The 25,322-nt window shown below is 32.9% G+C and overlaps 1 protein-coding gene across 4 annotated transcripts in view; it reads right to left on the reverse strand.

The window, feature by feature from the left end:
* Positions 1–10,770: 10,770 nt before the first annotated feature.
* LOC145248869 (uncharacterized) overlaps positions 10,771–25,322 on the reverse strand; it is a 402,247-nt gene continuing 387,695 nt past the window's right edge. For all 4 annotated transcript variants that reach the window (XM_080110617.1, XM_080110620.1, XM_080110619.1 and 1 more), the window contains one exon: positions 10,771–25,170. In XM_080110617.1, the coding sequence (XP_079966743.1) occupies positions 25,036–25,170 (135 nt within the window). In that variant the 3' untranslated portion in view covers positions 10,771–25,035. The remainder of the gene's footprint in view (positions 25,171–25,322) is intronic.

Consider the following 25,322-nt stretch of genomic DNA (forward strand, 5'->3'; position numbering starts at 1 on the left):
TAGGTGTATCAGAATTTTTGTAGGAATTTTCGACACCCCTAACACGAAACTGCGAATAAAATATAAAAAAAAACTCGTAATTTCTCTTTTAAAAGTGGGTTGTTTATTTTCTTTATGGATTATACTTCCAAAATAAACTATTAAATTTGTTTTAAAAGTAATAGAAATATTTTTTTATTTAAAAAAAAAACAGTAATGAAATTAATCGAATTGTACGAGCTCAATATTTTTCAATTTTTAAACTTTAAAAATCTATCAAAATTTTTCTATTGATTCAATTTTTACGATATTTTCAGGGTCAATGTGAAAGTTTATGCTCTTTGCAATAAACCAAATATAATATTTTAGACAAACGTTTTTTTTTTTAATTCACGCCCCCACCCCCATTTTCAAGTGTCTATTAAAAAGTAAATAATTAATTTACTCACCAAAGTTTTATATATCACAAATTGAAGATAAAAGATCAATAAATAATATATTTACATTTAAAACAAAAAAAGTAGTGTTTTTTAAAAATTTACCTGTAAAGTCCGAAGTTTAAAACCTTTTTTTTTTAAAAAAAAACATGTTGTTTTTTTTTTTTTTTTTTTTTTTAATGAAACCTTTAATTGAAAATTAGGGCTTGAATTACATTTTTTGAGGAGTTATAAGCTTGGAAAGACGGGGTGGAATTATTCAATATTTTTCACGAAATTTCTGACACACCTAGTGTATGTGTGCATATGTGTGTGTGTGTGAGTGTGTATGTGTGTGTATGTGTATGCGTGCATATGTGTGTATGCGCATGTATGAGTTCGTTCCTTATGGATTCAAAAATAGCTGAGCCGATTTTTTAAAATGAAATTTCACACAAATATACTTTATGTATTTAGCAGTGTTCTTAGATAGGTTTTGTGTCGAAATGCCTCCGACAAGTGTAAAAAATTGACAAGAAAAATCTAATAAAAGAAAGAAACATCCGATTTTGATCAAAATTAATATTTTATACAGCCTAACATCACGAGTGTATTTGAGAAGTTTTATCACCGCTCAAGCAGAAGGGCCGGGCATATAAAATCTAGTAGGTTCTTTGATAAGATGGAAGCACGTTTGGAATGAATGTTTCTGCTTAGAGCACAATCGAACCATGATACTTGAAATTTACATCTTAAAATGTTGTTCAAATAATTATATAAAAATAATTTCAAACCCAAACAAAATTCGTTATTATGTAAATTTGAAAAAAAAAAAATCTTTTGAAAATTGCCATAATTTTAAAATTCGTGAAAGTTGGATGATTTTTGGTGATATATTTATTTTTTGTGATTTTTTAGAGGGTACAAAATTTTAATATTGCAATTAGGAAGGTAAATCTCATTTTTTTTTTATTCATGATTAAAAGAGATAAAGGAAAAGAGAAAAAAAAATCAGCAGATCGTTTCGTCCTCACTCGTCAAGAGCTGTATCGAGGGATTCTTTTATTATGAATAGAGAGAAAAAACACGAAGGAACCATATATATTTAAAATAAAACTAACGTTATGACTATATATATTATTACGCCATATATATATATATATATATATATATATATATATATATATATATATATATATATGGCGTAATGTCTTAGAGGCTAATCACGCTCAACCCCTAAAGACAACCCTTCTGTTTACAAAGAGAGAGTCTCTTTAAACAAACGTGAATAGTTCCCAAGATTTTCAAATGATGTTTTGAGTGAGCATGACACAGAATGGAAAATGAGTCAATGCATATGACGGAGTTTTAAATAGATAGTCCGTTATAGAAGATCACGATGTGCTACTTAGAACGTCAATTAGTCGGTAGGTTCCATTCCTGATTTTGTATGTGCTGTTGGATCCTACAAGTCAATCTCAACGTTATCCTACCCACGTAGTCGGCACTGCAACTACATTTGAATCGATAAATTACATTATTCTTATGGTATATGGGGTAGAATGTCTTTTCGAGAGGACACTATTAACGGTTTCGTAGAGAACACAACACGTACATTAGAAGCGAAATAGCAATTTTCAACTCTTGAGCTAATTTTTTTTAGTGAATATCTTAATTACTGTCCCTAACCATGACACACGAATGTAAATTAGATATTTAACAACCGTATTAAGGTTTTTTTTTGGGGGGGGGGGGAATCGGTCAGTTTCCTTTTAATAACTGTTGAACATTTTTGATATGGTAAAAAGGTATGATCACCGAAAGTTGGAAGGTTCTACTTATAGCCACTGGTGATAGGAACTGAGTAATCAAATGGAGCCACGCTCTGCTAACAACCAATCAGAAACCAGAATTGTTCCATAAAAATATTGAATCTTTTAGCATTCTGACACATTATTTTTACCGTGTCAATGCGGGAAAGATCTTTTGCTCTTCGCCTGCGAATTTTAAAGTCCAAGACTTATACAGAACAGCTACCTACTGAAAACTCTTCATCTCCAGGACTTGTACAGAACAGCTACCCATCGGAAACTCTTCATCTCCAGGACTTGTACAGAACAGCTACCCATCGGAAACTCTTCATCTCCAGGACTTGTACAGAACAGCTACCCATTGGAAACTCTTCATCTCCAGGACTTGTACAGAACAGCTACCCATCGGAAACTCTTCATCTCCAGGACTTGTACAGAATAGCTACCCACCAGAAACTCTTCATCTCCAGGACTTGTACATAATAGCTACCCACCAGAAACTCTTCATCTCCAGGACTTGTACAGAATAGCTACCCATTGCAAACTCTTCTGAAATTAAATATGGCTTTCAATTCAAACCGTTCTAATCACATCAAGGGGGTATCCATTATTGGATAAAGTATTTGTAATAGTTTTTTTTTTAAATTTATTTTTGTTTTATTGATGAGAGGCCACTTATTAAGGCTAGAATTACTCAAGCATATGAGAACGGCTCATGACAAGTGTTCAGTGATGGCATATTTGAAGAGGACCACATTGCAGCTCTCAGGAAAGCAATCTTGTGGCAACGTGTTCTGCAGATGAAAAGTTTTTGAAAAATAAAAAATAAAAATACCTCTATTAAGAGAAATTCCATTTGATTTAAGGCACAAGTAGAGATTGGAACTCAACCGAGCACTCGCCACGGGAATCACGTCAGAGTAGAGAAAGACTAGCAATGTCTCTTCTGTGAGAGAGATGTTGTAAAATATCAGATGAGATTATTTCCCACTAGATTGTAAAGTCAGTTTCGAACTCTGTCAAGGCAAAAAAAGGATTGCTGATTAAAAGAATTATGTGGCAGGAAATATAAGTTCAATATTTAAAAAGCTCCTCTGAAAGCTCCCAATAGTATTCATGCAATGTATTCTTTATATTATAATGATGATCTCGATAATATTTTTAAAAACTATTTACACTCGTTATATTCTTGACATGTCCTGAAATCTAATATATAAAGACTATATGTCTGTCTGGCTGTCTGTCTGTCTCCATATTTTCAAACTCTATCTCCTCCGAAACTAAAAGTCCTAGAGCAACACTAGGGGTCTTAAATGATTGGATTTTTATGAGCCGTTCTTTTATGAGTCTTTACCCGATTAAAATAGTTTTTGAAGATGTCAAAAATGGGTCAAAATTGAAAAAGTCGTTATGAATTATGTACATTCATCTTAGTTTATTTTTAATTTTTAATCAGTTTTTTTTTTTTTTTTTTTTTTTTTTTTACAAAGTAGTCCTGGAAGCCACTCAGGGATAAGGGCTATTGCGTGTACAGTAATTAATGGGATAGAATCGTAGTAATCATTAGTATTGGAGATTTGATAAAGTGTCTTACTTAAGAGGGGGGAGTTCATCAGGAATTTGTTTATGTTGGACTTGAAGACATCCAGGTTGTAGTCAGGTGGGAAACAGGCAAACGGAAGAGAGTTCCACAGTCGTGCACTTCTAAGAAAGAAGCTTTGCTCATGGAATCTACACTTTGATTTAGGCACACATAAAGAGTGGGGAAAATTACTGACAGTGGTTTCAGCTAGACAAGTGTTTTTCGTGAAAGATTGGCGAGGGGGAGGGACCAGAGATCGGAGCTCAGACTAGGAGTTGCCATGGAAGTAACAATAAAACAAAGACAAGCTCGCATCGTCTTTCCTGTGGGAGAGAGGTTGCAAGGAAGAGAAAAGGGCATCTTCCACTAACCCACGAAGCCTATTTTGTACTCTGTCAAGGCAGGATAGGCTTTTTTAGCAGCTCCTGCCCAGATGTGGCAGCAGTACTCCATCCTTGGACGTACTTGGTTTTTATATAGATATATAGATAGAGAATTGCATCAGCAGTGAGATATCTACTGGAGCGGTAGATGCGTGTCACGTTGGTACAGTGGTAACGTCATCACCTTTGAATGCTACAGTTTCGATTTCGATATTTATTTGTATATGTGTATATGCTGATGGCAATCAAATACTTTTTTTTTTTTACTTTTGAGATCACGACTCTAATAATATATACAAAATCTGTGAAAATTAAAATATCATATTTAAGCGAATTTTACGCCTGGGCAAAGCTGAGCGCCCCCCCCTACCGCTAGTATTATTATAATCTTTATTCTCTTTGGAAAAAAAAAAAAAAAAAAAAAAAAAAAAAAGAGAGATCCTTATGTTTATTGGAGTGAGTAATCAAATTGCTTGTTGGCTTCAACGCATTTTTTTTTTTTTTTTTACTTTTGACAGCCGGGTAACTTTTGTTTACTTCTTTTGTCCTTTAGTACTCACATTCCAGGAGCGAGGTTTTCTGACAAAGCGGGAAGAATTGCTGTTTTCTGGTGCAGAATCTATTCCATGTAACACTTACCGTTGGCAAATATTTTGGCATTTTTTTTTTTTTTTACTTGGGAGTCACCATTTATCAAGGCCCGAAGGCCACTCGAGGATAAGGATTAATGAATGTAAGGTGGTAGTTTAGTAATCGTTAATAGTGTATATTGGATAGACTTTATTTATAGGGATGGCTCAACAAGAACTTGTTTACATTGGATTTGACGCTTACTATGTTGTATTCAACCAGAAAGCAGGCCAGTGGAACAGTGTTCTACAGGCGTGCAGTTCTGAGAAAGAAACATTGTTCATGAAATTTGCATTTAGATTTAGGCAGAGATAAAGAGTGGGGGAAATCATATATAGTGGTTGTAGCTAGTCGAATGTTTTTTGTAAAAGTTTGGCAAAGAGGACCATATATTGGAGTTCAGTCGAGCACTTAAAATGAAAATAACGATAGAGTAGAGACAAGCTTGCAACGTCTCTTCTCTTGGAAAAAGGTTGTAGGGAAGAGAAAAGGGCATCTTTTACTAGATTTCGAAAACGGTTTTGAACTATGAAATATGATTTTGTTTTTAGCTCCTCAGACTGTGGCTTCATCTCTTGTCTGGAGCAATTTCCATAAAAAATTGTCATATATATATATATATATATATATATATATATATATATATATATGGATTGTTTAGACTATTGTTCTCATTTTAGATGTTATTATCATAATATTTCGGCCGACGTAACCCCGACCTTCTTCCGGTGTATCTTGACAATGGCTCATAAGCGATTTTTTTTTTTTTCAACAAGCCCTAGTGGTTAGAATTCAAAATGCATCATGTTTATGAAACGGAAAGAGTGTTAGATGTTTCCATTTCAAATTGAGAAAATTATATCAAACCAATACAAACGCGAAGTAATATTAGAACAGAACAGACTCAACACACTCTTCGTTTCACAAACAACTCACATATTTTGAATTCTAACAACGACTATTCCAGCCAGACTGATCTACAAATTTGAATTATATCACTCTATCTTTACAGTAGTTAAAAACATGTTTTTTTTCCTCGCGGGATTGTCATCCAGTAACTAGCGTTGTGACATTTTAATAACGTTCACGTAACAATATGGTGGTATATTACGTTTGCCAGATATTTGCCATGGTGGCGACAGTGCGTACTGCTGTTAAGCTTGTTAGCAAGCCATGTATAAAGTGAGATTACATTTCTTGTAACGAAATATTTAATTAAGTAATTTATTGTAGTTTATTTGCCCTCCACAGCACCGACAACGACAAAGAAAAGCAGGAAGTGATAATAAGCGTCAATTTGATTAAAATTCAAAATATGTCCATATTACGACACATTTTGAAAGACAGAAAAGAAGTGGATGCTTGTGTAGCGCATCGGAATTGATTGTAAAAAAATATTGGTTCATGGAATGAAAATGTTGGCCACCCCTGTTTTAGACTGCTCTCGTTTAGCTTTGTTGTTAGTGGAAAGAAGGAAAGGTAAGTACTGCTGCTAATTTTTTTTTTTTAATACTAATAGCGAACGTCTTTTTTTTTTTTTTTTAATACTAATAGCGAACGTCTTTGTCGTGAATGAAGAGACGAAAAGAATCCAGGGCGAATGTGCGTTCTTTCAACTAAATAATTTACGTGACTAAAATAGGAATCAGTTCCTAAAATATATCTTTCAAGAACTAAAAGAGTTAGTGTGCATAACGCCAAGAAAAATTTCTGGCATACAAAAGAAGTGTGCTTTAAAATAAACATAGGTGACTATATAGAGATGTAATCAGTTCGATATATCTACGTTGTCCAAAATTGGCTGACAGAAAAATGCCTTTAATTGGCCAAACTATCAACAGTTTCCGGTGTGCAATATAAAATGACCATGCAAAGATCAATATCAAATAGAATAGGATGGTCAGCGAAATGGCTTCTACTACACTGACCGGTCAAAATAAGTTTGATTTATTGGCAAACCAAACACCAGAAATGTACTTATGATTGCCCTTTTCTTGGGTGCATAGATAAAGCGTACGCTGGTTGGCTAAATACCTATTTGCTCACACCAAATCTATTATTATACTAAATGTGAGTTAATCAACGTTATGTTTCTTTCTCTATGGCCTTTTTCAAATATATATACAGTGTATCACAAAAGTGAGTACACCCCTCACATTTCTTCAAATATTTAAGTATAGCTCTTCATGGGACAACACTGAAAAAATGATTTTTTGACACAATAAAAAGTAGTTTGTTTGCAGCATATATAACAGAGTTAATTTATTTTTTCACTCAAAATAACTGAAAATATAGCCATTAAAAGCTAAATCCCTAGCAACAAAAGTGAGTACACTCCTTACGAAAAGTTGTCAGTATTAACATACAACATGTCAACTCTCAATATTTTGTGTGGCCACCATCATTATCCAAAACTGCCTTTACTCACCTGGGCATGGAGTTTACCAGAGCTTCACATGTAGCCACTGGAATGCTTTTCCACTCTTCAATTACCACGTCGTGGAGCTAGAAGATATTTGAGACTTTGCGCACATCCACCTTCTGCTTGAGGATGCCCCAAAGATGTTCTATTGGGTTCAAGTCTGGCGACATGCTTAGCCAGTCTATCACCTTTACCCTCAGCCTCTTCAGTAAAGCAATGGTTGTTTTGGATGTGTATTTTTGGTCATTGTCATGCTGGATACTGCTCTGCGACCCAGTTTCTGGAAGAAGGGGATCATGCTCTGCTGCAGTATTTGACAGTACATGTTGGAGTTCATGTTTTCCAAAATGAAATGTAACTCTCCAACACCTGCAGCACTCATGTCTGGCCATGTATTGAGAGTTAGCTGTGCCCAGCGGTGTATCGAGAACTAGCAGTGTCTGGTCGTGTATTGAAGGCTAGTCAAGTTTGGTTGCATATGAATATATAAGATATATATGATGCGAAATGATCTTTGATTTACATAAATTTAGGAATGTAACTTGAAAATGTTATCAAAACAATTTAGTTGACAACTTAGAAATAATGACATGTACAAACATCAGGTGATTATCCTAGTAACATATACTAATGACATCATTTGGAAGGGGAGATTGCCTTTTTGAGATACGTGGAAATTAGTTCAGTCAGAGTCGAGAGAGGGGCAGAGATGGTCTTCAAATCATGATGGTTCAGAGTAGAGGTGGTCAGAAAAGGCGATAGTCAGAATCAGCGTTGCAACTTCCCAAAAGGAAAAAAACACTCTGGAATAAAAAGTTGCCGAAAATGAAACTTTAGGTCCTGTCATTTCTTGGGAAGAATTTCCATTGCAGCTTTCTGTCAAACAAGACCAAAGATGAACCACATATGTTCCCGATTGACCAGGTGTTGAAACCCCAAATAAGTTTATGGTTCCCCCCTCGCCAAACTTTCACAAGAAACACTCGTCTAGCTGAAAACACTATCAATAATTCCCCCCACTCTTTATCTGTGCCTAAACCTAAACGTAGATTCCATGAACAAAGCTTCTTTCTTAGAACTGCACGCTTGTGGAATTGTCTTCCGTTTCCTTGCTTTCCGGCTGACTACAATATGGTTGTCTTCAAGTCCAACGTAAATAAGTTCTTGATGAGCCGTTCCATATAAGTTAACAAATTTACCGAATTTTCATTACTAATGATTACTATATTGTTCAATTTCTACTGTACAATCTTTAACCCTTATCCGCGAGTGGCCTCTTGGCCTTGATAATGTGGTGATACCTGTGTAAAAAAATAAAAAAATAAATAAAAAAATAAGTTATTCGTCCTTTGTGTTATAAAGATATTTATATATTTTCTTGTCTCGTCATGAACCGTAATTAAATGAACATACACACACAACAAACTCTAGATTAGACGATCGCAACACTAGACGGTCATAGACGAACACACGTATATACAAACGTATATACACTCTGTATACACACATTCATTAGAACATTTTATACCAGTAGACGATATACGAATTTAGACACGTGTATATATATATATATATATATATATATATATATATATATATATATATGTGTATACATATATACAAGACACATGTAATATCCCTCGACAATACAACACTTGTACCACATCAACAAAAATAACACCAACAAATCTGACTAGCAACAAAATCTCACCTCTTCACTGTAGAGGTCCCTGAATATGGGAAAACTTTTTACTGTAATAGCTTCTTTCCCTCTTTGCTTCCTTCTCCAATCACAACAACTTGCAGAAATTTAAGTGCAAATATCTTGCTACCGAACTCTCTACTTAGAGGCTAGATTTATAAAGGACTAGCATTTCAGCCCAGCGTTGCCCGGGTGTTTGGAGGTGTATGTTGAGCAAAAAAATAAAAAATAAATAAAAAATAAGAAAAAAGCGGTCAATTTTTTTAAATTTGACCCCTATTATGACCACTCAAAATTTATTGTTTTGTGCTCAAATCAAGTTATTACGTTAGATCCATGTCCAAGGACCCTATATCTAAAATTTCAAGTGCGTAGACCCAAAATTGTTGGAGTTTGGTAGAGTTTTCAAAGGTCAAATCGTTGAACTTTGATCCCTTAATCGCCAAATTTCTGGCCAAACACCGATCACATCGATTTTCCCCAAATCTCAGTACCCTGTATATCAAATTTCGAGTCTGTAGACTAAAAATTGACAGAGTTATTGCGTAGGGAAATGTACACACACACACACACACATGTTCACTAAATAAATAGCAATAATAATATTTCTTAAATAATCAAATTCTACCCAATTTCCACCGCTCACTATTAATATGGCGTTGTATTTGTGACGACCATACATTCATTAACTCTGATCTTCAAATGGCCTTCGTGCCTTGAAAATAATAAATAATAAAAATAAATAATAGTCTAAAAATAAATAACACTTAAAAAATAAATAAATAATAATACTTCGAAAATAAAATACATTTCAAAAATAAATAAATAATACTTCAAAAATGAATAAATATTTCTATAATAAATACATAATACTTTAAAATAAATATTAATATTTCAAAAATAAATACGCAATACTTTTGTAATAAAAATTAAATAATAATGCTTCTAAATAAATAAATAATAATACTTAAAATATGTAATAGTTCCAAAATAAATAATATTTCAAAAACAAAATAATAATACTTCCAAATAAATAATATTTCAAAAATAAATAAATGAAAATACTTCAAAAATAATACTTCAAAAATAATACTTAAAAATAATACTTAAAAATAATACTTAAAAATAATACTTAAAAATAATACTTAAAAATAATACTTAAAAATAATACTTAAAAATAATACTTAAAAATAATACTTTAAAAATAATACTTTAAAAATAATACTTTAAAAATAATACTTTAAAAATAATACTTTAAAAATAATACTTAAAAATACTCCAAAAATAAATAGTACTTTTATAATAAAGGAATAAATAATAATATTTCAAAAATAAAAAGTAAATGAAAATACTTCAAAAATAAATAATGCTTCAAAAATAATACTTAAAAAATACTCCATAAATAAATAGTATTTTTATAATAAATGAATAAATAATATTTCAAAAATAAATAAATGATACTTCTATAATAAATAAATAAATAAATAAATGATAACGATGATGATGATGAGGATGATGATGATGATAAGGAGGAGGAGGAGGAGGAGGAGGACGAGGATGACAACGACGACAATAATAAGGTGACCAGCTCCTGAAAAAAAATGCTTCAAAGAATAAAGACGAGTAAAATACACTTTTAAAATCACAAATAGACATTTTGTGCTTTTTAAAATAAAAATCCCAGAAAAAAGACAAACAAAAATATTACACACTCTGCACTCACAGGCAAAAGCAGTTCATACACAGTTCTAATGTCTGCACAAGGGATAATATGATAAAAAAAATTTGTAAGTGAATAAAAATCTCATTAAAAAAAAAAAAAAAAAAAAACACGAAACTAAAATACTTTATTTCAAGAATAAATTTTATTTTTCAATTTTCCATAAAAATATACAAATGAAAATAGATTCATTAAAAAATGTCCGAAATTTAATTGCGTTTACAGATGTTCCATGAAACGGAAATTAATTGTGAAAAGATTTCAATTATAAAAATACTGAAAATTATTTATTATCCCCATTTTTTTTTTGGTGAGGGGGGGGACATTTAATATTTATACAATTATAATTTCAATTATAAAAATAATGGGTTATGTCCAAAACTTAAGTACGTAAAGTTAAAACATAAGAAGTGGACTCTGCTTACGTAAATATGGAACGGAACTTAGTAAACATGAAACGAAATACGAAACCATATGAAAATAATTTATTTCGAAAAATTATTTTAGTTTTAACACGTCTTATGCTATCATGAAAAAATAAAAAATAAATGAAATGTGTAGAAGGCGGTACAATGCAGAGGTAACGGAAAGACACAAGCTGAAGCAGGTGAGAAAGTTTTATTAATACAACTTACAAATACATGTGTACATATTCATATATTTCTCATACACATATTTATATTTGCATCGTGGTTACCTGGGAAAGTCGGTCTGGTGGTATATCCGTGTTATATAATATTTTGAGAAAGATCTCTTCGTCAGATATTTATTTGGCTTTCGTTCAAACGTGCTGTTGTAAACAGTAATTAAAAAATAATAAACTTTCATTTTTTACATTACTATAAATTTTTTTTTAACACTGGTGTTATCACATAAAAACGTAGAAGAATTTTTATTATTTACATTTCTATGAATGGTGTCTTTTTGAAATGATATATTTATGTCTTTCACAAGTTTTATCACAGAATTTTGTCATAGATAATATATGAAAGTTTTTTATGAACACTTCTTGTGTTATATAAAAAACACAGCTTATTTTAAACAAAGTTTCTTAAAATGAATAAATGAAAACGATGCCGTAAAGCATCTTCAATGAATGTATTCAAACCCACTGTTTCTCTCCACATATTTCCATATGAATATATCCTAAATATTAAAAAAATATGATATTTATAAATAAAAGCTTTTTTTTTTATTGTTTCATGATACAACAAGAAGTGGTTCTATATGGTTTCGTTTTTCGTTTCATGTTGACTGAATTCCATTCCATATTTAGATAAACTTTCTGGCGTCCTAACTTTGCGTATTGAATTTTTGGGCGTAACCAAATAATGAAAATTATTTACTATGCCTTTTTGGACATTTTATATTTATACAATAATTTCAATTCAACTTATAATAAAAAAAAATATATATACATATATACATATGAATTGATACGTCTATAGAATGAGACGAAAAACAAGTAAACAGACTGTGAAAATAATTGACATAAAAATATTTAATTTGGTGCAAGTTCAGATTGGCACTTATGGCGATAAACAAAGACGAAGAACAATTTTTATTGTGCACCTATTCTTTATAGAATGAAGATGTCATATTCCAAAAATTACATCAATCGATCAAGTAGATTTAAAAAAAAAAAAAAAAAAAAAAATCAACATTTACTATTTTCAGCAATTTTACTACTAAACTGCATTTTTCACCTTTGATACTTCGATTTGAGTTGTCTCTTTATTTATTTCATCGGATTCAGTAATGGCGGACAAAAACACTATGACTTGCTTAGTCGTAAAATTTTATTTGCTTGAATAATAATAAAAACTACTTGATCAAATTACGCGATTTTTTTAATATCTCATTTTCGTTCCATGACTAATACGTACATCACACAGACATTTTTGCGTTTTCTTTATTTTAAATGCCGCCGTAAGTGCCAATCTGAACTTTCACTTTTACTTTTTCTAATATTTCCATATGGATTCTATGAAAATGACTCATCACGTGATCGAAACATTTAAAAAAAAAAAAAAGTGAATATGCAAAGTATGTTTTTGTGTTAATTATTCTCATCTAGTTTGTTACTGCAGTATAGTATCAGTATTGTATAAGCTGTGGTCAGTATGAACTCCAAGGCTAACTGACAAACTGAAAAGGCAGTTCTTCTCAGCAGTGGTGGAGTCTGTTTACGGTGCTACAACATGGACACTCACCAAAAGATTGGAAAGAAAACTAGACGGCACGTACACCCGTATGTTATGAACAGTGTTAAATATATCTTGGCAAGGTTATCCCACGAAGCAGCAACTTTATGGCAACCTACCTGCCATATCTACTACCATCAGGGAACGATGTTTACGATTTGCCGGTCACTGCCAGAGGAGCAAGCAAGAACTGGTGAGAAAAGGTATTGCTGTGGATTCCACAGCATGGGCACATGAGCATAGGACGGCGTAGATCCACGTACATCCAGCAAACTGCACATGATGCGAACTGTGATCCTGAAGATATGAGGAAGCTAATGGAAGACAGGGAAATCTGGAGAGAGAGATAGATAGATAAATAGAGAGAGAGTGATAGAGATTATATATATATATATATATATATATATATATATATATATATATATATATATATATAGAGAGAGAGAGAGAGAGAGAGAGAGAGAGAGAGAGAGAGAGAAAGATACAGAAAGATAGATACAGAAAGATAGAGACAGAAAGATAGAGAGAGAAAGATAGAGAGAGAGAGAAAGAGAGAGAGAGTCGCATTGATCCGGGCAAGGTTGGTTGGTTGGTTGTTTTACGGCATATCAACCTTTTTCAGGTTATTTAATGCCGAATCCAAAGATTTTGAAGAAAAATTTTTTCATAGAATATATTTGTTGTTTTCAAGTCGGTTTCTATTCAACCCATAGTTGGGACCCTAACAGGTACTACCACTCCGGGTCAGAGTGGACCTGGGAGCAATGGTAATTAAAGGGTGGCTCCACACTCCCCAAAGCCCGCAAGCTGGGGCCTCACCACTGGATATAGTTTAAGATCATATCCAGGACCCCCATTGAGGGACTTTTATCCTCTGCAGGAGGGCAGTCGGTGTATTCTAATGCCCCACCGACAGGGCCATCCAGGCAAGGAGCCCGACCAGATAAATAGATAGTTTGTTCCTTGCTTATCAGCTCATTTCCTATACACACCAGCTCATTTATGTTGGAATTTCGATTTCAAATAAACACACACGCTCATATATACATAAGTTCAAAGTTACTAAAATAAATTGAGCACTCTTCAGTTGACAGTCTCATATTTGGTATGTTTTTGCCCTATGAGCTGGATTTCCAGCATTTCTGAGAAACCACAGGTATTGATAGACGATCAACTAATGTACAGCATTGAGACAATACACACACATACACACACATATAATATTTATATATGACAAACAAATGACAAAATCTATATTCCAAATGTCAAGACGTTGATCATCTTACCGTTTATTCCATTTAGTAAGTTGACCTGCACAATTCTTGACGAACCTGTAAGATGGTCAACATCTTGAAATTTGGAATATAGATTTTTGTCATTTATTTGTTATATGCTCTGTAATTACATCGAGCTCCATAAATTAAAGGATTGGTATAAATAAAAGGTGAAATATAATTGAAGAAAAATTTCCACATAAATATAATAATATTTATATGTGATATTTATATATCTATAATATAAAGTTGAATGTGTGTGTGTGTGTGTGTGATCAGGAATAGGCTCCTGTATGGTTGACTATTATAGAAAACTGATCACATATAATGATAGAAGATGTATCGAGACACAGGAATGGGTATGTTTGATCTGGCAGAACAGTGGTTCATTGAAATTGTGGGGTCTGCGTTCACGCCTGGCCGCCATAGAATGGAAATAGGCACAAACTTTAATAAAGACTTTTCATATCTATCTGCGTAAGTATACTTTGATAATTATGTTTCAGTTTGAAGAAATATGGTATGATAAAATTATGGGGTGTACGTTCGCGCCCGGCCTCCATAGAATGGAAATATGTCACAAAGTTTAACAAGGTTTTTTTAATATAGATCCACAGAATATTGTGATAAGTGTTTCAGTGTGAACAGGTATGGTATAATAAATTATGGGGTTTATCTATTTTATTTTTACTTTCATCATATTTTGCTTTGGTTTTGATACCCTCCAAATTCGAAGCCATCTCTTTACAACCCTTCCTTTTCATAACCTATCATACTTTCATAAATCAGAGTCCATTTTCTGTAGGCTGTTTTTGAACCCAGTCAACAGCGGGTACTTTTGCTAGTAACATATATATATATATATATATATATATATATATATATATATATATATTATATACACACATAAAATATATACATATAATGTATATAATATGCATATATATTATAATATAGTATAAATTCCTTTATTTATGTAAACATTATTGGCTACATATGTGTATAACAAAAAAACTTAGAACAAAATAAAAGAAACAAACAAAATTTATGAGAGAATTGATTCCATCGTTTGGCATTTGGAATAGAATATATGTGTGTGTGTTAAAAAAAAATGAAACTTGAAGCGAGGTGGCTTAATACTTCGCCTTCAACTATGTCCTGTGGAAACAGTATGTCAAATATCCCAAGCATATTTTTTTTCTAAATAAGGCGTAAGTCTGGCAATGCATAGCCTTCTCAGCAGTATGCGATCCAATCACAGGAACCAATTACGCGAAGAACAAACAGGGGAGGGGAAAGAAGTATGTACATCGTACAAACGTCATTTTGCATAGGCATCAGTAATACTTGTAAAAACAAATCTGGACTGCTGAGTCACTTGTATGCCCACATCCGGGCACTTGCACCCTTCTAAGAATGACATCCTTCAGTTAAGAAGTGGGTATCAACATAAGATCCCTCCCTGCCGCCGCTCGTAGGGTTGAGCACTGTCGTTAGTGATATAACCAGCTATTACTATTATAAGCACGATGCAAAACTCGTTATAAATAAACAAATGAAACACTGTCTAGTGCAGGGGTTCTCAACCGGGGTCCACATGGACCCTAGAGGTCCATGGAATATTTCTGGGGGTCCACAGACAAAACATAAAACTTATCATAATTATTATAGTTGTTGTAGAATACTATATTTCCATTAAATTTGTTTTCATTTAAAAATAAAGCTTAATTATATAATATTTCTTTGATTATTAAAACCTCAAAATTTATATGAGTGAAAAATAGAAGATTATCTTATATGACCAATAGTTATGAAGGGGTCCACCAAGATAAAAAGAAGGGAAAAGGGGGTCCATGAGTAAAAAAAGGTTGAGAACCACTGGTCTAGTGGCTGTTTATAAAGGCATTAAGATATAGGTACTTATCTAGTTTACCATAATTTCTGGCAACTTCACATTGGCATCTTCTGGCCGGTTAGGTAAGATGCAAGAAGCTGCGATCAATCAATCAATCAATCAGCAGACGACAAGTTTCGATGAACGCGTGAAATTCATTAAATAATGAAAAAAAGTTTTAAAACTGAAAATGACTTTCAACATGTTATGTTAGCATGAAATCCCTCCCCTTCTGTCCATGTTAAGAATGGCTTTCTACATGAAAACCATTCTTAACGTAAAGAAAGGGGAATACAACATTTTGAATTAATGGTCTGCCAGTGTTTGCTTCAACATCTTCTGGCTACTTACGTAACCTGTTGGAAGATGCTGACACAAAGTTGCAGGAGATTCGGTCATAAACTGGATAAGTACCTAGACATCACTTTCCTACAGCACTCGACTCGTGGTTAGAATCACTGACTATCAATGAACTGGTTGTGGTTTCGATCCTGACTTGGGGTGAGTGATAGTCTAGCTGCACTGAAGAGTTGTGATACAGCAAAACAGTGTCTGTAGGTAACTACACATTTACATGTAGAGAAAAAAAGTATAAAAATGAACAATCGCAAAATATCGAAGACACAAAATGCTTTGGATTTGAATCCATTTTTTATATTTTACGATTGTCCATTTTTCCATTCATATTTTCTTCAAGTTCTTTTAGATTATATTCTCACATGAGTCTTACGTTATATTTTTTTTTTTTGGCAAGAAATTATTATTCTCACGGGAAGCTTGATTTAAGACTATGGAATCGGTATTTATTTCCTTCCCATAGTAGGAAGATTTGACTCAAGGTCAAAAAGGTGGGTAAGTGAAGCTGGTACCCTTAAAGGAGAAGCATTCTGGCCATCTAAAAATTGCTTGGACAGTCCCATCGGCATTTCCCAGTAGAGGAACCTCAGGCAGTAAGTAATTTACTTACTCCTTCCTCCTGAAAGCCGGGAAGTAAAGGCCTGGGAAAGATGACCTCCTAAGACTACACAGGACTCAGCCGCAACTTCAGTCAACAGGGAACATGTCATTTAAAAAATAGCCCATACTCTGCTAGCTTCAGAGCCCTAGTGAAAACAATGGACTTCTTCCGTCTGCAAACGATCTTCCACATATCAGGTTTCAGTATGGATCCAAGGTTGCTGTGCCGGCCATCTAAAGAGTTTTCTGTCTTCTCGATCGGCCCTAAGAAGTAATGTATTTGCTGCTATTGTTTATTTTGGGCATTTATTGTTTTGTCGCAGATAATCATACTACGTTCCCTCCCCCCTCCGCTAACCAATAAACTAAATAAAAAATCTAAATAAATAACAGAAATATTATTTTTTTATGGAAATTGCTCCAGACAAGGTGTGAAGCCACTTAATCTAAGGAGCTAACAGGAAAGAAAGGTGAAAGACAGGAGATGCCTATACACGTTGGTCTTTTCAAGTCTAAGGTTATAAATGTCCTGTCTTTCATCTTTTTTTCCTGTTAGCTCCTTAGATTAAGTGGCTTCACACCTTGCGTGGGCCAATTTCCATAAAAAATATTATTAAATTTGCGGTTCTTGGAAAGAAGCTACTGGAATAGGAACAGTGAGGTATCAAAACAAATTGATGAAGACCACTAGACCAACGAGTCAAACTAGCTGGAACAAAGGAAGCAATCAGACAATTCTGAAGAACACATACCATAATAGTATTTATAGAAAAGACTGAGACTAGCAACATCACGTCTGTGTGAGAGAGAGAGATTACAGAGAAGAAGACAAAGTGGGACCAATCAAATTACAGATACGTTTCTGCACCCTCAAATGGGATGAAGATTCACCGCCCAAATATGACAACGGTATGATTACCTCGTGATGATGACCGAGAAGATCGAAAATTTTCCAGATGGACATCAGCACAATGACCTTGGATCCATATTATTTCAACTACACATTAATACATGGAAGATGGTTTTCAGAGTTGAGAAGTTAATTAAAAAAGATACAAAATATTTTGTCACTTATGCATTACTGTCAAGGGAGAACATTTTTGGGTTCAGTTTGAAGAGTGCACATCAAGGGGAGACAATGCAATTTCAGGACCGAGATATTCAAAAATCTCAAACGTCAATAACAATGACATGAAATAAAACATTAATTATCTGAACATTTATTGAATTGAAAGCAATGTTTGATCTCAGAAAAGTTTTCGATGGGTAGCTATTCTGTGCAAATCCTGAAGATCAAGAGTTTTCGGAGAGTGTCTGTTCTGTATAAGTCTCGAACTTTATAATTTTGCAGGCAAAGAGCAAAAAACCTTCCTCGCGGGGACATAAAAATGTGCGAGAATGCTAAAAGATTCAATATTTTTATGGAGCAATTCTAATTTCTGATTGGTTGCTTACAGAACGTGGCTCCATTTGATTGGTCAGTTCTTATCGCTAGTGTCTATAAGTAAAACCTTTCAACTTTCTTTAATCATACCCTCATACATGTAAAAATATTACAACAGAATTAAAGTAAGATTAAGAAAATAAGTTTTTTTTTGGCATTAGCTATTTATAAGTTTTAAGTCATACACTTTGACAAGTTTAATTTATTTTGTGTAAGAATTTTTTTTTTAATTCTATTTTCTTAATTTTATTTTAATTCAATAAATGTCTTATTTTGTGTTATTGTAGTGTTGTAGAGATTTTCGGTAGTCTACCCTGATATATGCTCTTCAAATTGAAACCAAAAAAGTTCTCTTGTGATAATATTTTAACCCAAACATAGTCTTCACTCAAACTTGCCTTGTTATTTTATTTACTTCCTTTCCAGGAGGTTAGACACAAGGTCAAGTGTGAGTTTGATGAAATAGTTTCTCTGAAACGAACTGGATTGGAACTTAGCACACACAAGTTTTCAGTCCGTGTCGCTAACCACTTAGCCACCGTCATCCTTCCTTGCCTTGTTATATATATATAAATATATACACAGCACAATCAAATATATACATACAATAAAAATATACAAAGGAAGTTTGCTTATAAAATCTTATAAAATTTATAGATATTAACAACTTTATACAAAAATATTTAAAAAAACAAACAAAAAACAAACAAACAAGAGTTTTATACAAAAATATAAACATATTTTATGCTTTGCTGTAATGGCATTTTTATCTACACATTTTATGCAAATGATGATTTGAACAATAAGTGAAAAGTTTGGATCTTTCAGAATTCTTTAGATGAGGATTGCGGATTCGGATAATTCGTACTACTATTCTCATTTTTGATGTTATTCTCTACAACATTCCAGTTGATGTAACTTTTGACTTTCTTCAAGTAAATATCTTGAATTTAGAAATTTTTTTTTTTTTTTATATGGGGGTCATCATTTATCAAGGCCCGAAGGCCACTCAGGGATAAGGGTTATTGCGTGTACAGTAATCAATGAGATAGTATTGTAGTAATCATTAGTATTAGGGGTTTTGATAGAGTGTTTTACTAAAGGGGGCGATTTGTCAGGAGTTTGTTTATGTTGAACTTGAAGACGTCCAAGTTGTAGTCAGGTGGGAAACAGGCAAGCGGCAGAGAGTTCCACTGGAGTGCAGTTCTAAGAAAGAAGCTTTGCTCATGGAATCTACGTTTGGATTTAGGCACAGATAAAGAGTGGGGAAAATTATTGACAGTAGTTTCAGCCAGACGGGTGTTTCTCGTGAAAGGTTGGCGAGGGGGGACGAGGGATTGGAGCTCAGACGAGCACCTGCCATATAAAAAAATATCTCTTGCTTTCCTCATTCTGTCCTTTAGTTCTCACATTCCATTTAGAGATGCTTTTGACAAAGGGGAAATAAATGCCATTTTCTGGGTTGGAATCTATCGATGTAACATTTATTGTTCGCTAGATTCTGAACTTGAAGTAATACTGTTTTTAAAGCTCCTTACATTAAGTGGCTTCATGTTTGGCACAATTTCTATAAAAATAATTTTTTTTAATTGAACTCTTTATTTAATCCATGTGGAGTGAGGGGGAATTGTTCTCGTTCTATCAGCCATAACTGAGTAAAAGTCTTAAATAAATCATTTTTATTCTTAGTATTGTTAATAGTAAGGATTGAACTATCTGGACACATGACGCAGCGGATAAAAGTGTTAAGTTCTCAGTGACAGTCTTTTGGAAATCCTATAGGCTATATATTTAGTAAGAATAAAAAATTTAAATGATTATTTAAGACTTGTATCCGGCTATAGCTGACAGGACAAGAAGAATCTAACCTGCGGAGTATATTAAAAGTTCAATATAAAATTTCTCAATTCCGACAAGATGCACCTGCAGATGGTTAGAGGTTACATCGGCTGAAACTTTGTAAGAATAAAGTCCAAGATGAGAATAGTTTGAATACTACGAAAAATGAGATTTTGTAATTATCAGTTTCGTTAAATTTTTTGTTTCATTCAATTTTTTTTTATGCACACACACACACACACACACACACACACACACACACACACACACACACACACACACACACACACATTAATTAATAAGTTCAAATGTATTGAACTAAAAAAAAAAAAAAAAAAAGAAAAAAAATCAATATCTTTTGAAAAGTGTTCAATACATATGTAGGACTTCTAAAATATTCAGAAAAATCCCTACACGGATCAATCTACATTTTGACGATGTTAACCGTCTCGTTAGGGGTTCAATAATCAAAAAATCAAGGTTATTGAACCTCTGACAAGGCGGTTAACATCGGCGAAATGCAGATTGATCCGTGTAGGGACTTTTCTAACGTTTATATAATTTTACTAATTATTGCAGGTTAATAACTTGCAGAGGTGAAGCAACCAACAAAGTTTTAATGAGATCCATACAAGACTACTCAATACCGAAGTAGGGCAAGATATACTTGCACTTTACTTTTGTATATGCAATATCGCCTAAAGAGGTCTCTAGCTTTTTTCTACGCACATCTTATCTTCCTTTCAATAATATTATTTAAACTCATTCCCTTTTCCTTGCACCCATTTGTGAATTATTCCACGGATTACTGCCTTTTGGATTACTTTGGGCCATCTTCCAATTACGCGATTCCCTTGGATTTTACTTGTAGAAATGGAAACTTAACCAACTTTTTGGGATTTTGATTTTTCGACTTTACCATTATTGGATATTTTATCCTTCATCAGACTATCCATTCACCTTTTTCTTTCCCCTATTACCTCTGTTTCACTATTTGTTACCAACTAAGATCTATGACTTACTTGTGGTTTCATTAAATACTTTTGCAAGCAAAATCCGATCCTGCATTTTGCTAATCTGATGAGAAGGAAAGTATTTCTTCGAAACTCCGCAGATTAAGGACTATCCACTTATTTTGTGCTTTCTTTTTAAAATTAAATATGTTTTTAATTCTTTTTCAAAGTGTTTTTTAACATGTTTTATTAACTACTTGTTCTTATATATATATATATACACACACACACAGAATATCTGACAAAACAGGTTGGACAATTTCGTCTGTATCTGCCGAAACAAACTAATGTTCAGCAGTCACTAAAGGTAAAAAAAATAAATAAAATAAACATTATATATATATATATATATATTAGTGGAGGATCCGTGTCTACTTTGTGTGTAAACAAATAAGTGCAGAATTAGTCTCTGAGAAAATAAATACAATAGAATATAGAAATCTATAATTCAATGCCTTATTTTTGGTTAGACATTTAGAAACACATATTAGTATATTATTCTTTTTCTATTGTTTTTTTTTTCATTGGAAAAGAAAAGGAAAAAATAATATTCTAATATTTGCAGTAGTGATGGGACGATTCCAATATTTTTCAGGATTCCGATACAATTCTTGATTCTGTTCTAAATTCCAATTTCGGTTCTTTTAAAATCTCTGAATATTGAGAGTTGTTTCTTTTTTTCTTTTGTCTTGATTATCCTAAAAGCCTATGTAATATATGCATATATTTTGACAAGCTTAAAAAAAAAAATACATGTGTGCAGATGATGCATAAATTTGCATTTTACTGGTAATTTAAAATCAATGAATATTTATCATTTCATCATTAATACCAGCAATATATTATTAAGTTAAATTTAATTATATATATATATATATATATATATATATATATATATATATATATATATATATATATTATTATTATTATTAAGATTAAAAAAAAAAACAACAAGCAAACAAACAGAGCAATAAAGAAATCGTTTTTGGAATCAGAAATTAGGCACAGATTTTTCCAATTCTAATACTGATTCTTATACACCAAAAACATCCTATTTTTTAGATTCCAGATTCCGATTAATCGCTCCAACACTAGTCCACAGACTAATAAACAAGGCAGTGAGGTGTTGATTTCTGTATTCTGTTATTTTTATTTTCTCAAAGACTGTTTCTACATAGACATACACGCATATAATCTGTTAATTCTTGAGTCTTGTGTAATTGTGAAGCAAAGGTTGCGTAATTTCCAACTACACCTCTCCTCTATCAGCACTGCTTTATTCCAGTGGCAAGAAGTCCAAGACGACTCGAAACAATGCCGAGATAATCAGAGAGCACATACAGCAACTGGTATTCAAAAAAAATAATAATCCATTATTTTAGTACTGACCAGGTTTAACGTTGCTTAACTTTGGTGATATAACAAGAATCGGTGTTTCAAACTTGATTTTGCTGTATCACAAATATGACATGAATATATAGAATGTAAAAAAAAAAAAAGAAAAAAAGAAAAAAGAAAAAACAAAGAAGAAGGAAAGAAAAATTGATCAGAATGTTCAATTATTGAAGTAGGGAGTCCAAACATATTTATTTGAATAGATTCCGACTGGATGATATGAATGAACCTTTGGTTCAACAACGGGTCCTCCAAATCGATTCTTATGGATCTAATCAGAAAGGATTGATAATCCTCAGCGTTTCACAAAACAAATACACCAACATAGAAGAAAGAGTTACATCCTACCGCAGTTTCACGAAAAGGATCAACTGGTTGAGTATGCATCATTTGCATAAAGTAAGAAGATCTTAATCAGCAGTCATCGTTTTTCTTTACAAGGAAGTCACTGCTTATCAAAGCCCAAAGGCAACTCAAGGATAAAGCTCAATGAGGTGGTCGGTGATACAACACTGTAATGATCGGTTGTGATGGAAATTGGGTAAAATTTGATTATTTAAGGGGACAGCTCCACAAGAACTTGTTTACATTGGGCTTAAAGACGACCATGTTGTAGTTAGCTGGAAAGCAGCCATGTGGTACAGAATTCCATAAACGGGCAGTTCTAAGAAAGAAACTTTCTTCATGGAATTTGCGTTTAGTTTTAGGCACACATAGAGAATAGGAGAAATTGTTGACAGTTGTAACTAAACTAGTATTACAAAGCAGTCACTCCTTATTAAGGCTCAAAGGTCGCTCAAGGATAAAGGTTAATGAGGTGGTTGGTGAAAGATTTTTGACCAGAGTGATGTAAGTATCTCTGATTGTATATGTTCGTTCAACATAATACCATTACTGTCATTACTTCCTCTTTTTGGAAAGTAGTGTAGTATATGTTTGACATATATACGAGGGGCGTTCCAAAAATAATGCCTTCTATTTTTTTTATTCCGCCCGAATGGATCAGATGCGACTGCAAATTGCATTGTTATGATGACTGAACTTATGCATTCATGACCTGAAAGTTTCATCTCTCTGTTGCAAATACTGACAGTGTGAGACTCTTAGAAAGCAACCCCTGCCATGGACGCATGTCAGAAGTAGAGCTGCGTCATTGAATTCCTGGTAAAAGTGCATTGATGGTGGTGGTGGTGACTATGTAGAAAAATAAATTCTGGAGCACAAAAGGTCGCTCGTTTTAAACGTACCACTCTCGTTTTCGTAACTCTTCAATTTTTTGAGCTTTAAAAAAAAAAAAAAGGAGGCTTTACTTTTGGGACTATTTTTGTACAAGCAAAAATTGAAACCAGAGTGATGCAAGTATTCATCTAGAAACTTAACCTTGTCACCAAAGTCTATGTCATTGTTGAGATCGCTTTTTCCATGTTTCTGGTCTTGTGCAGTTCTAGGAGGTCCACCTTCCCAGACTTTGCCTTTTTTCCCTTTGCAAAGGGATTAATTTATTGATAATCGCCTCCCCTGCCTGGGAATGCCGATGGCACTGCCCAGGTATTTATTTATTTTTTGCAAGCCAGAGTGCTCTTCCTCTAGTGTGCAGGCTCTTCCAATCCCACTTTCTGACCCTTGTGTCACATCATCCTGCTGTGGGAGGAAGATAAATTGTAAATGATGGATTGAAAATAAAATTCTAAATCATTGTATTTATAGCGCAATTTATAATGGACTGAATTTTTTAAACTTAAATTTGAATGGGAATTTGTGCTCATTTTTTAGCATCCTTTACAATATTTTATGCAAATAGTGAATTATGGAAAGTCTAAAGTTGTAAAACATGAGGCTTCCCCTGCATGCATATTTCTAAAAAGTTGTATCACTGATCGTATTTATTCATTCACCACAATACCATCCTCCTAGGCATTATCTCCTCTTTTTGGGAGATAGTGTAATATATGTTCGCTTGTCATATATATACTATCAAAATTTATGACCGGAACGGTGTAAGTATCTTTGATTGAATTGAAATCCACATTAATCATAGACCGTTAGGTTCATATTATGATTTATGATTGAATTTTTAAATTTACATTTGAGTGGGAATCGGCGCTAGATTAAATTTGAGTATTCTTCAAGCAATTTTATATGGATAGTGAATTACAGAAAGTTCCAAACTCACAAAACGCGAGACTTCCCTGCATGCATCATTCCAAAAACTTATGAACATTCTTTTTTACAAAAAAATAATTTTAAAATGCAAATGTTAAAAAAAAAAAATTGGTAAGGATAAAATTCTTTGTTAAAAAAATAACAAAAACTCTTGCTTGTTTGTATATATATGTTGTGGAAGAAATTTGATGAAATATTATGAAATTCTTAATGATTGTCCATTTCCGAAAAATCAATGGCAGCGTACATAGTTTCTTCTACCTTCACAGGTTTTGGATTTTTTTTGTCACCTTTCTCGAGGAAATCAAGGTCAGCATACATCAATTCTTGGTTACCGTCAGTCTGGAATGATAATCAAACCATGTGATTATAATGAATAGAAAATGTTCTAGATATGGGGTGAGACTAACCTGTAATAAATTTATTCCAGTTTAAAAGTTTTATTTATAAAAATAAAATTTGAATCATAGAAAACAGAAAGACTTTCTATGAAT

This window comes from Euprymna scolopes, chromosome 27 (assembly GCF_053919585.1).
Source record: "Euprymna scolopes isolate OS-2025 chromosome 27, ASM5391958v1, whole genome shotgun sequence".
Lineage (NCBI taxonomy): Eukaryota > Metazoa > Mollusca > Cephalopoda > Sepiida > Sepiolidae > Euprymna > Euprymna scolopes.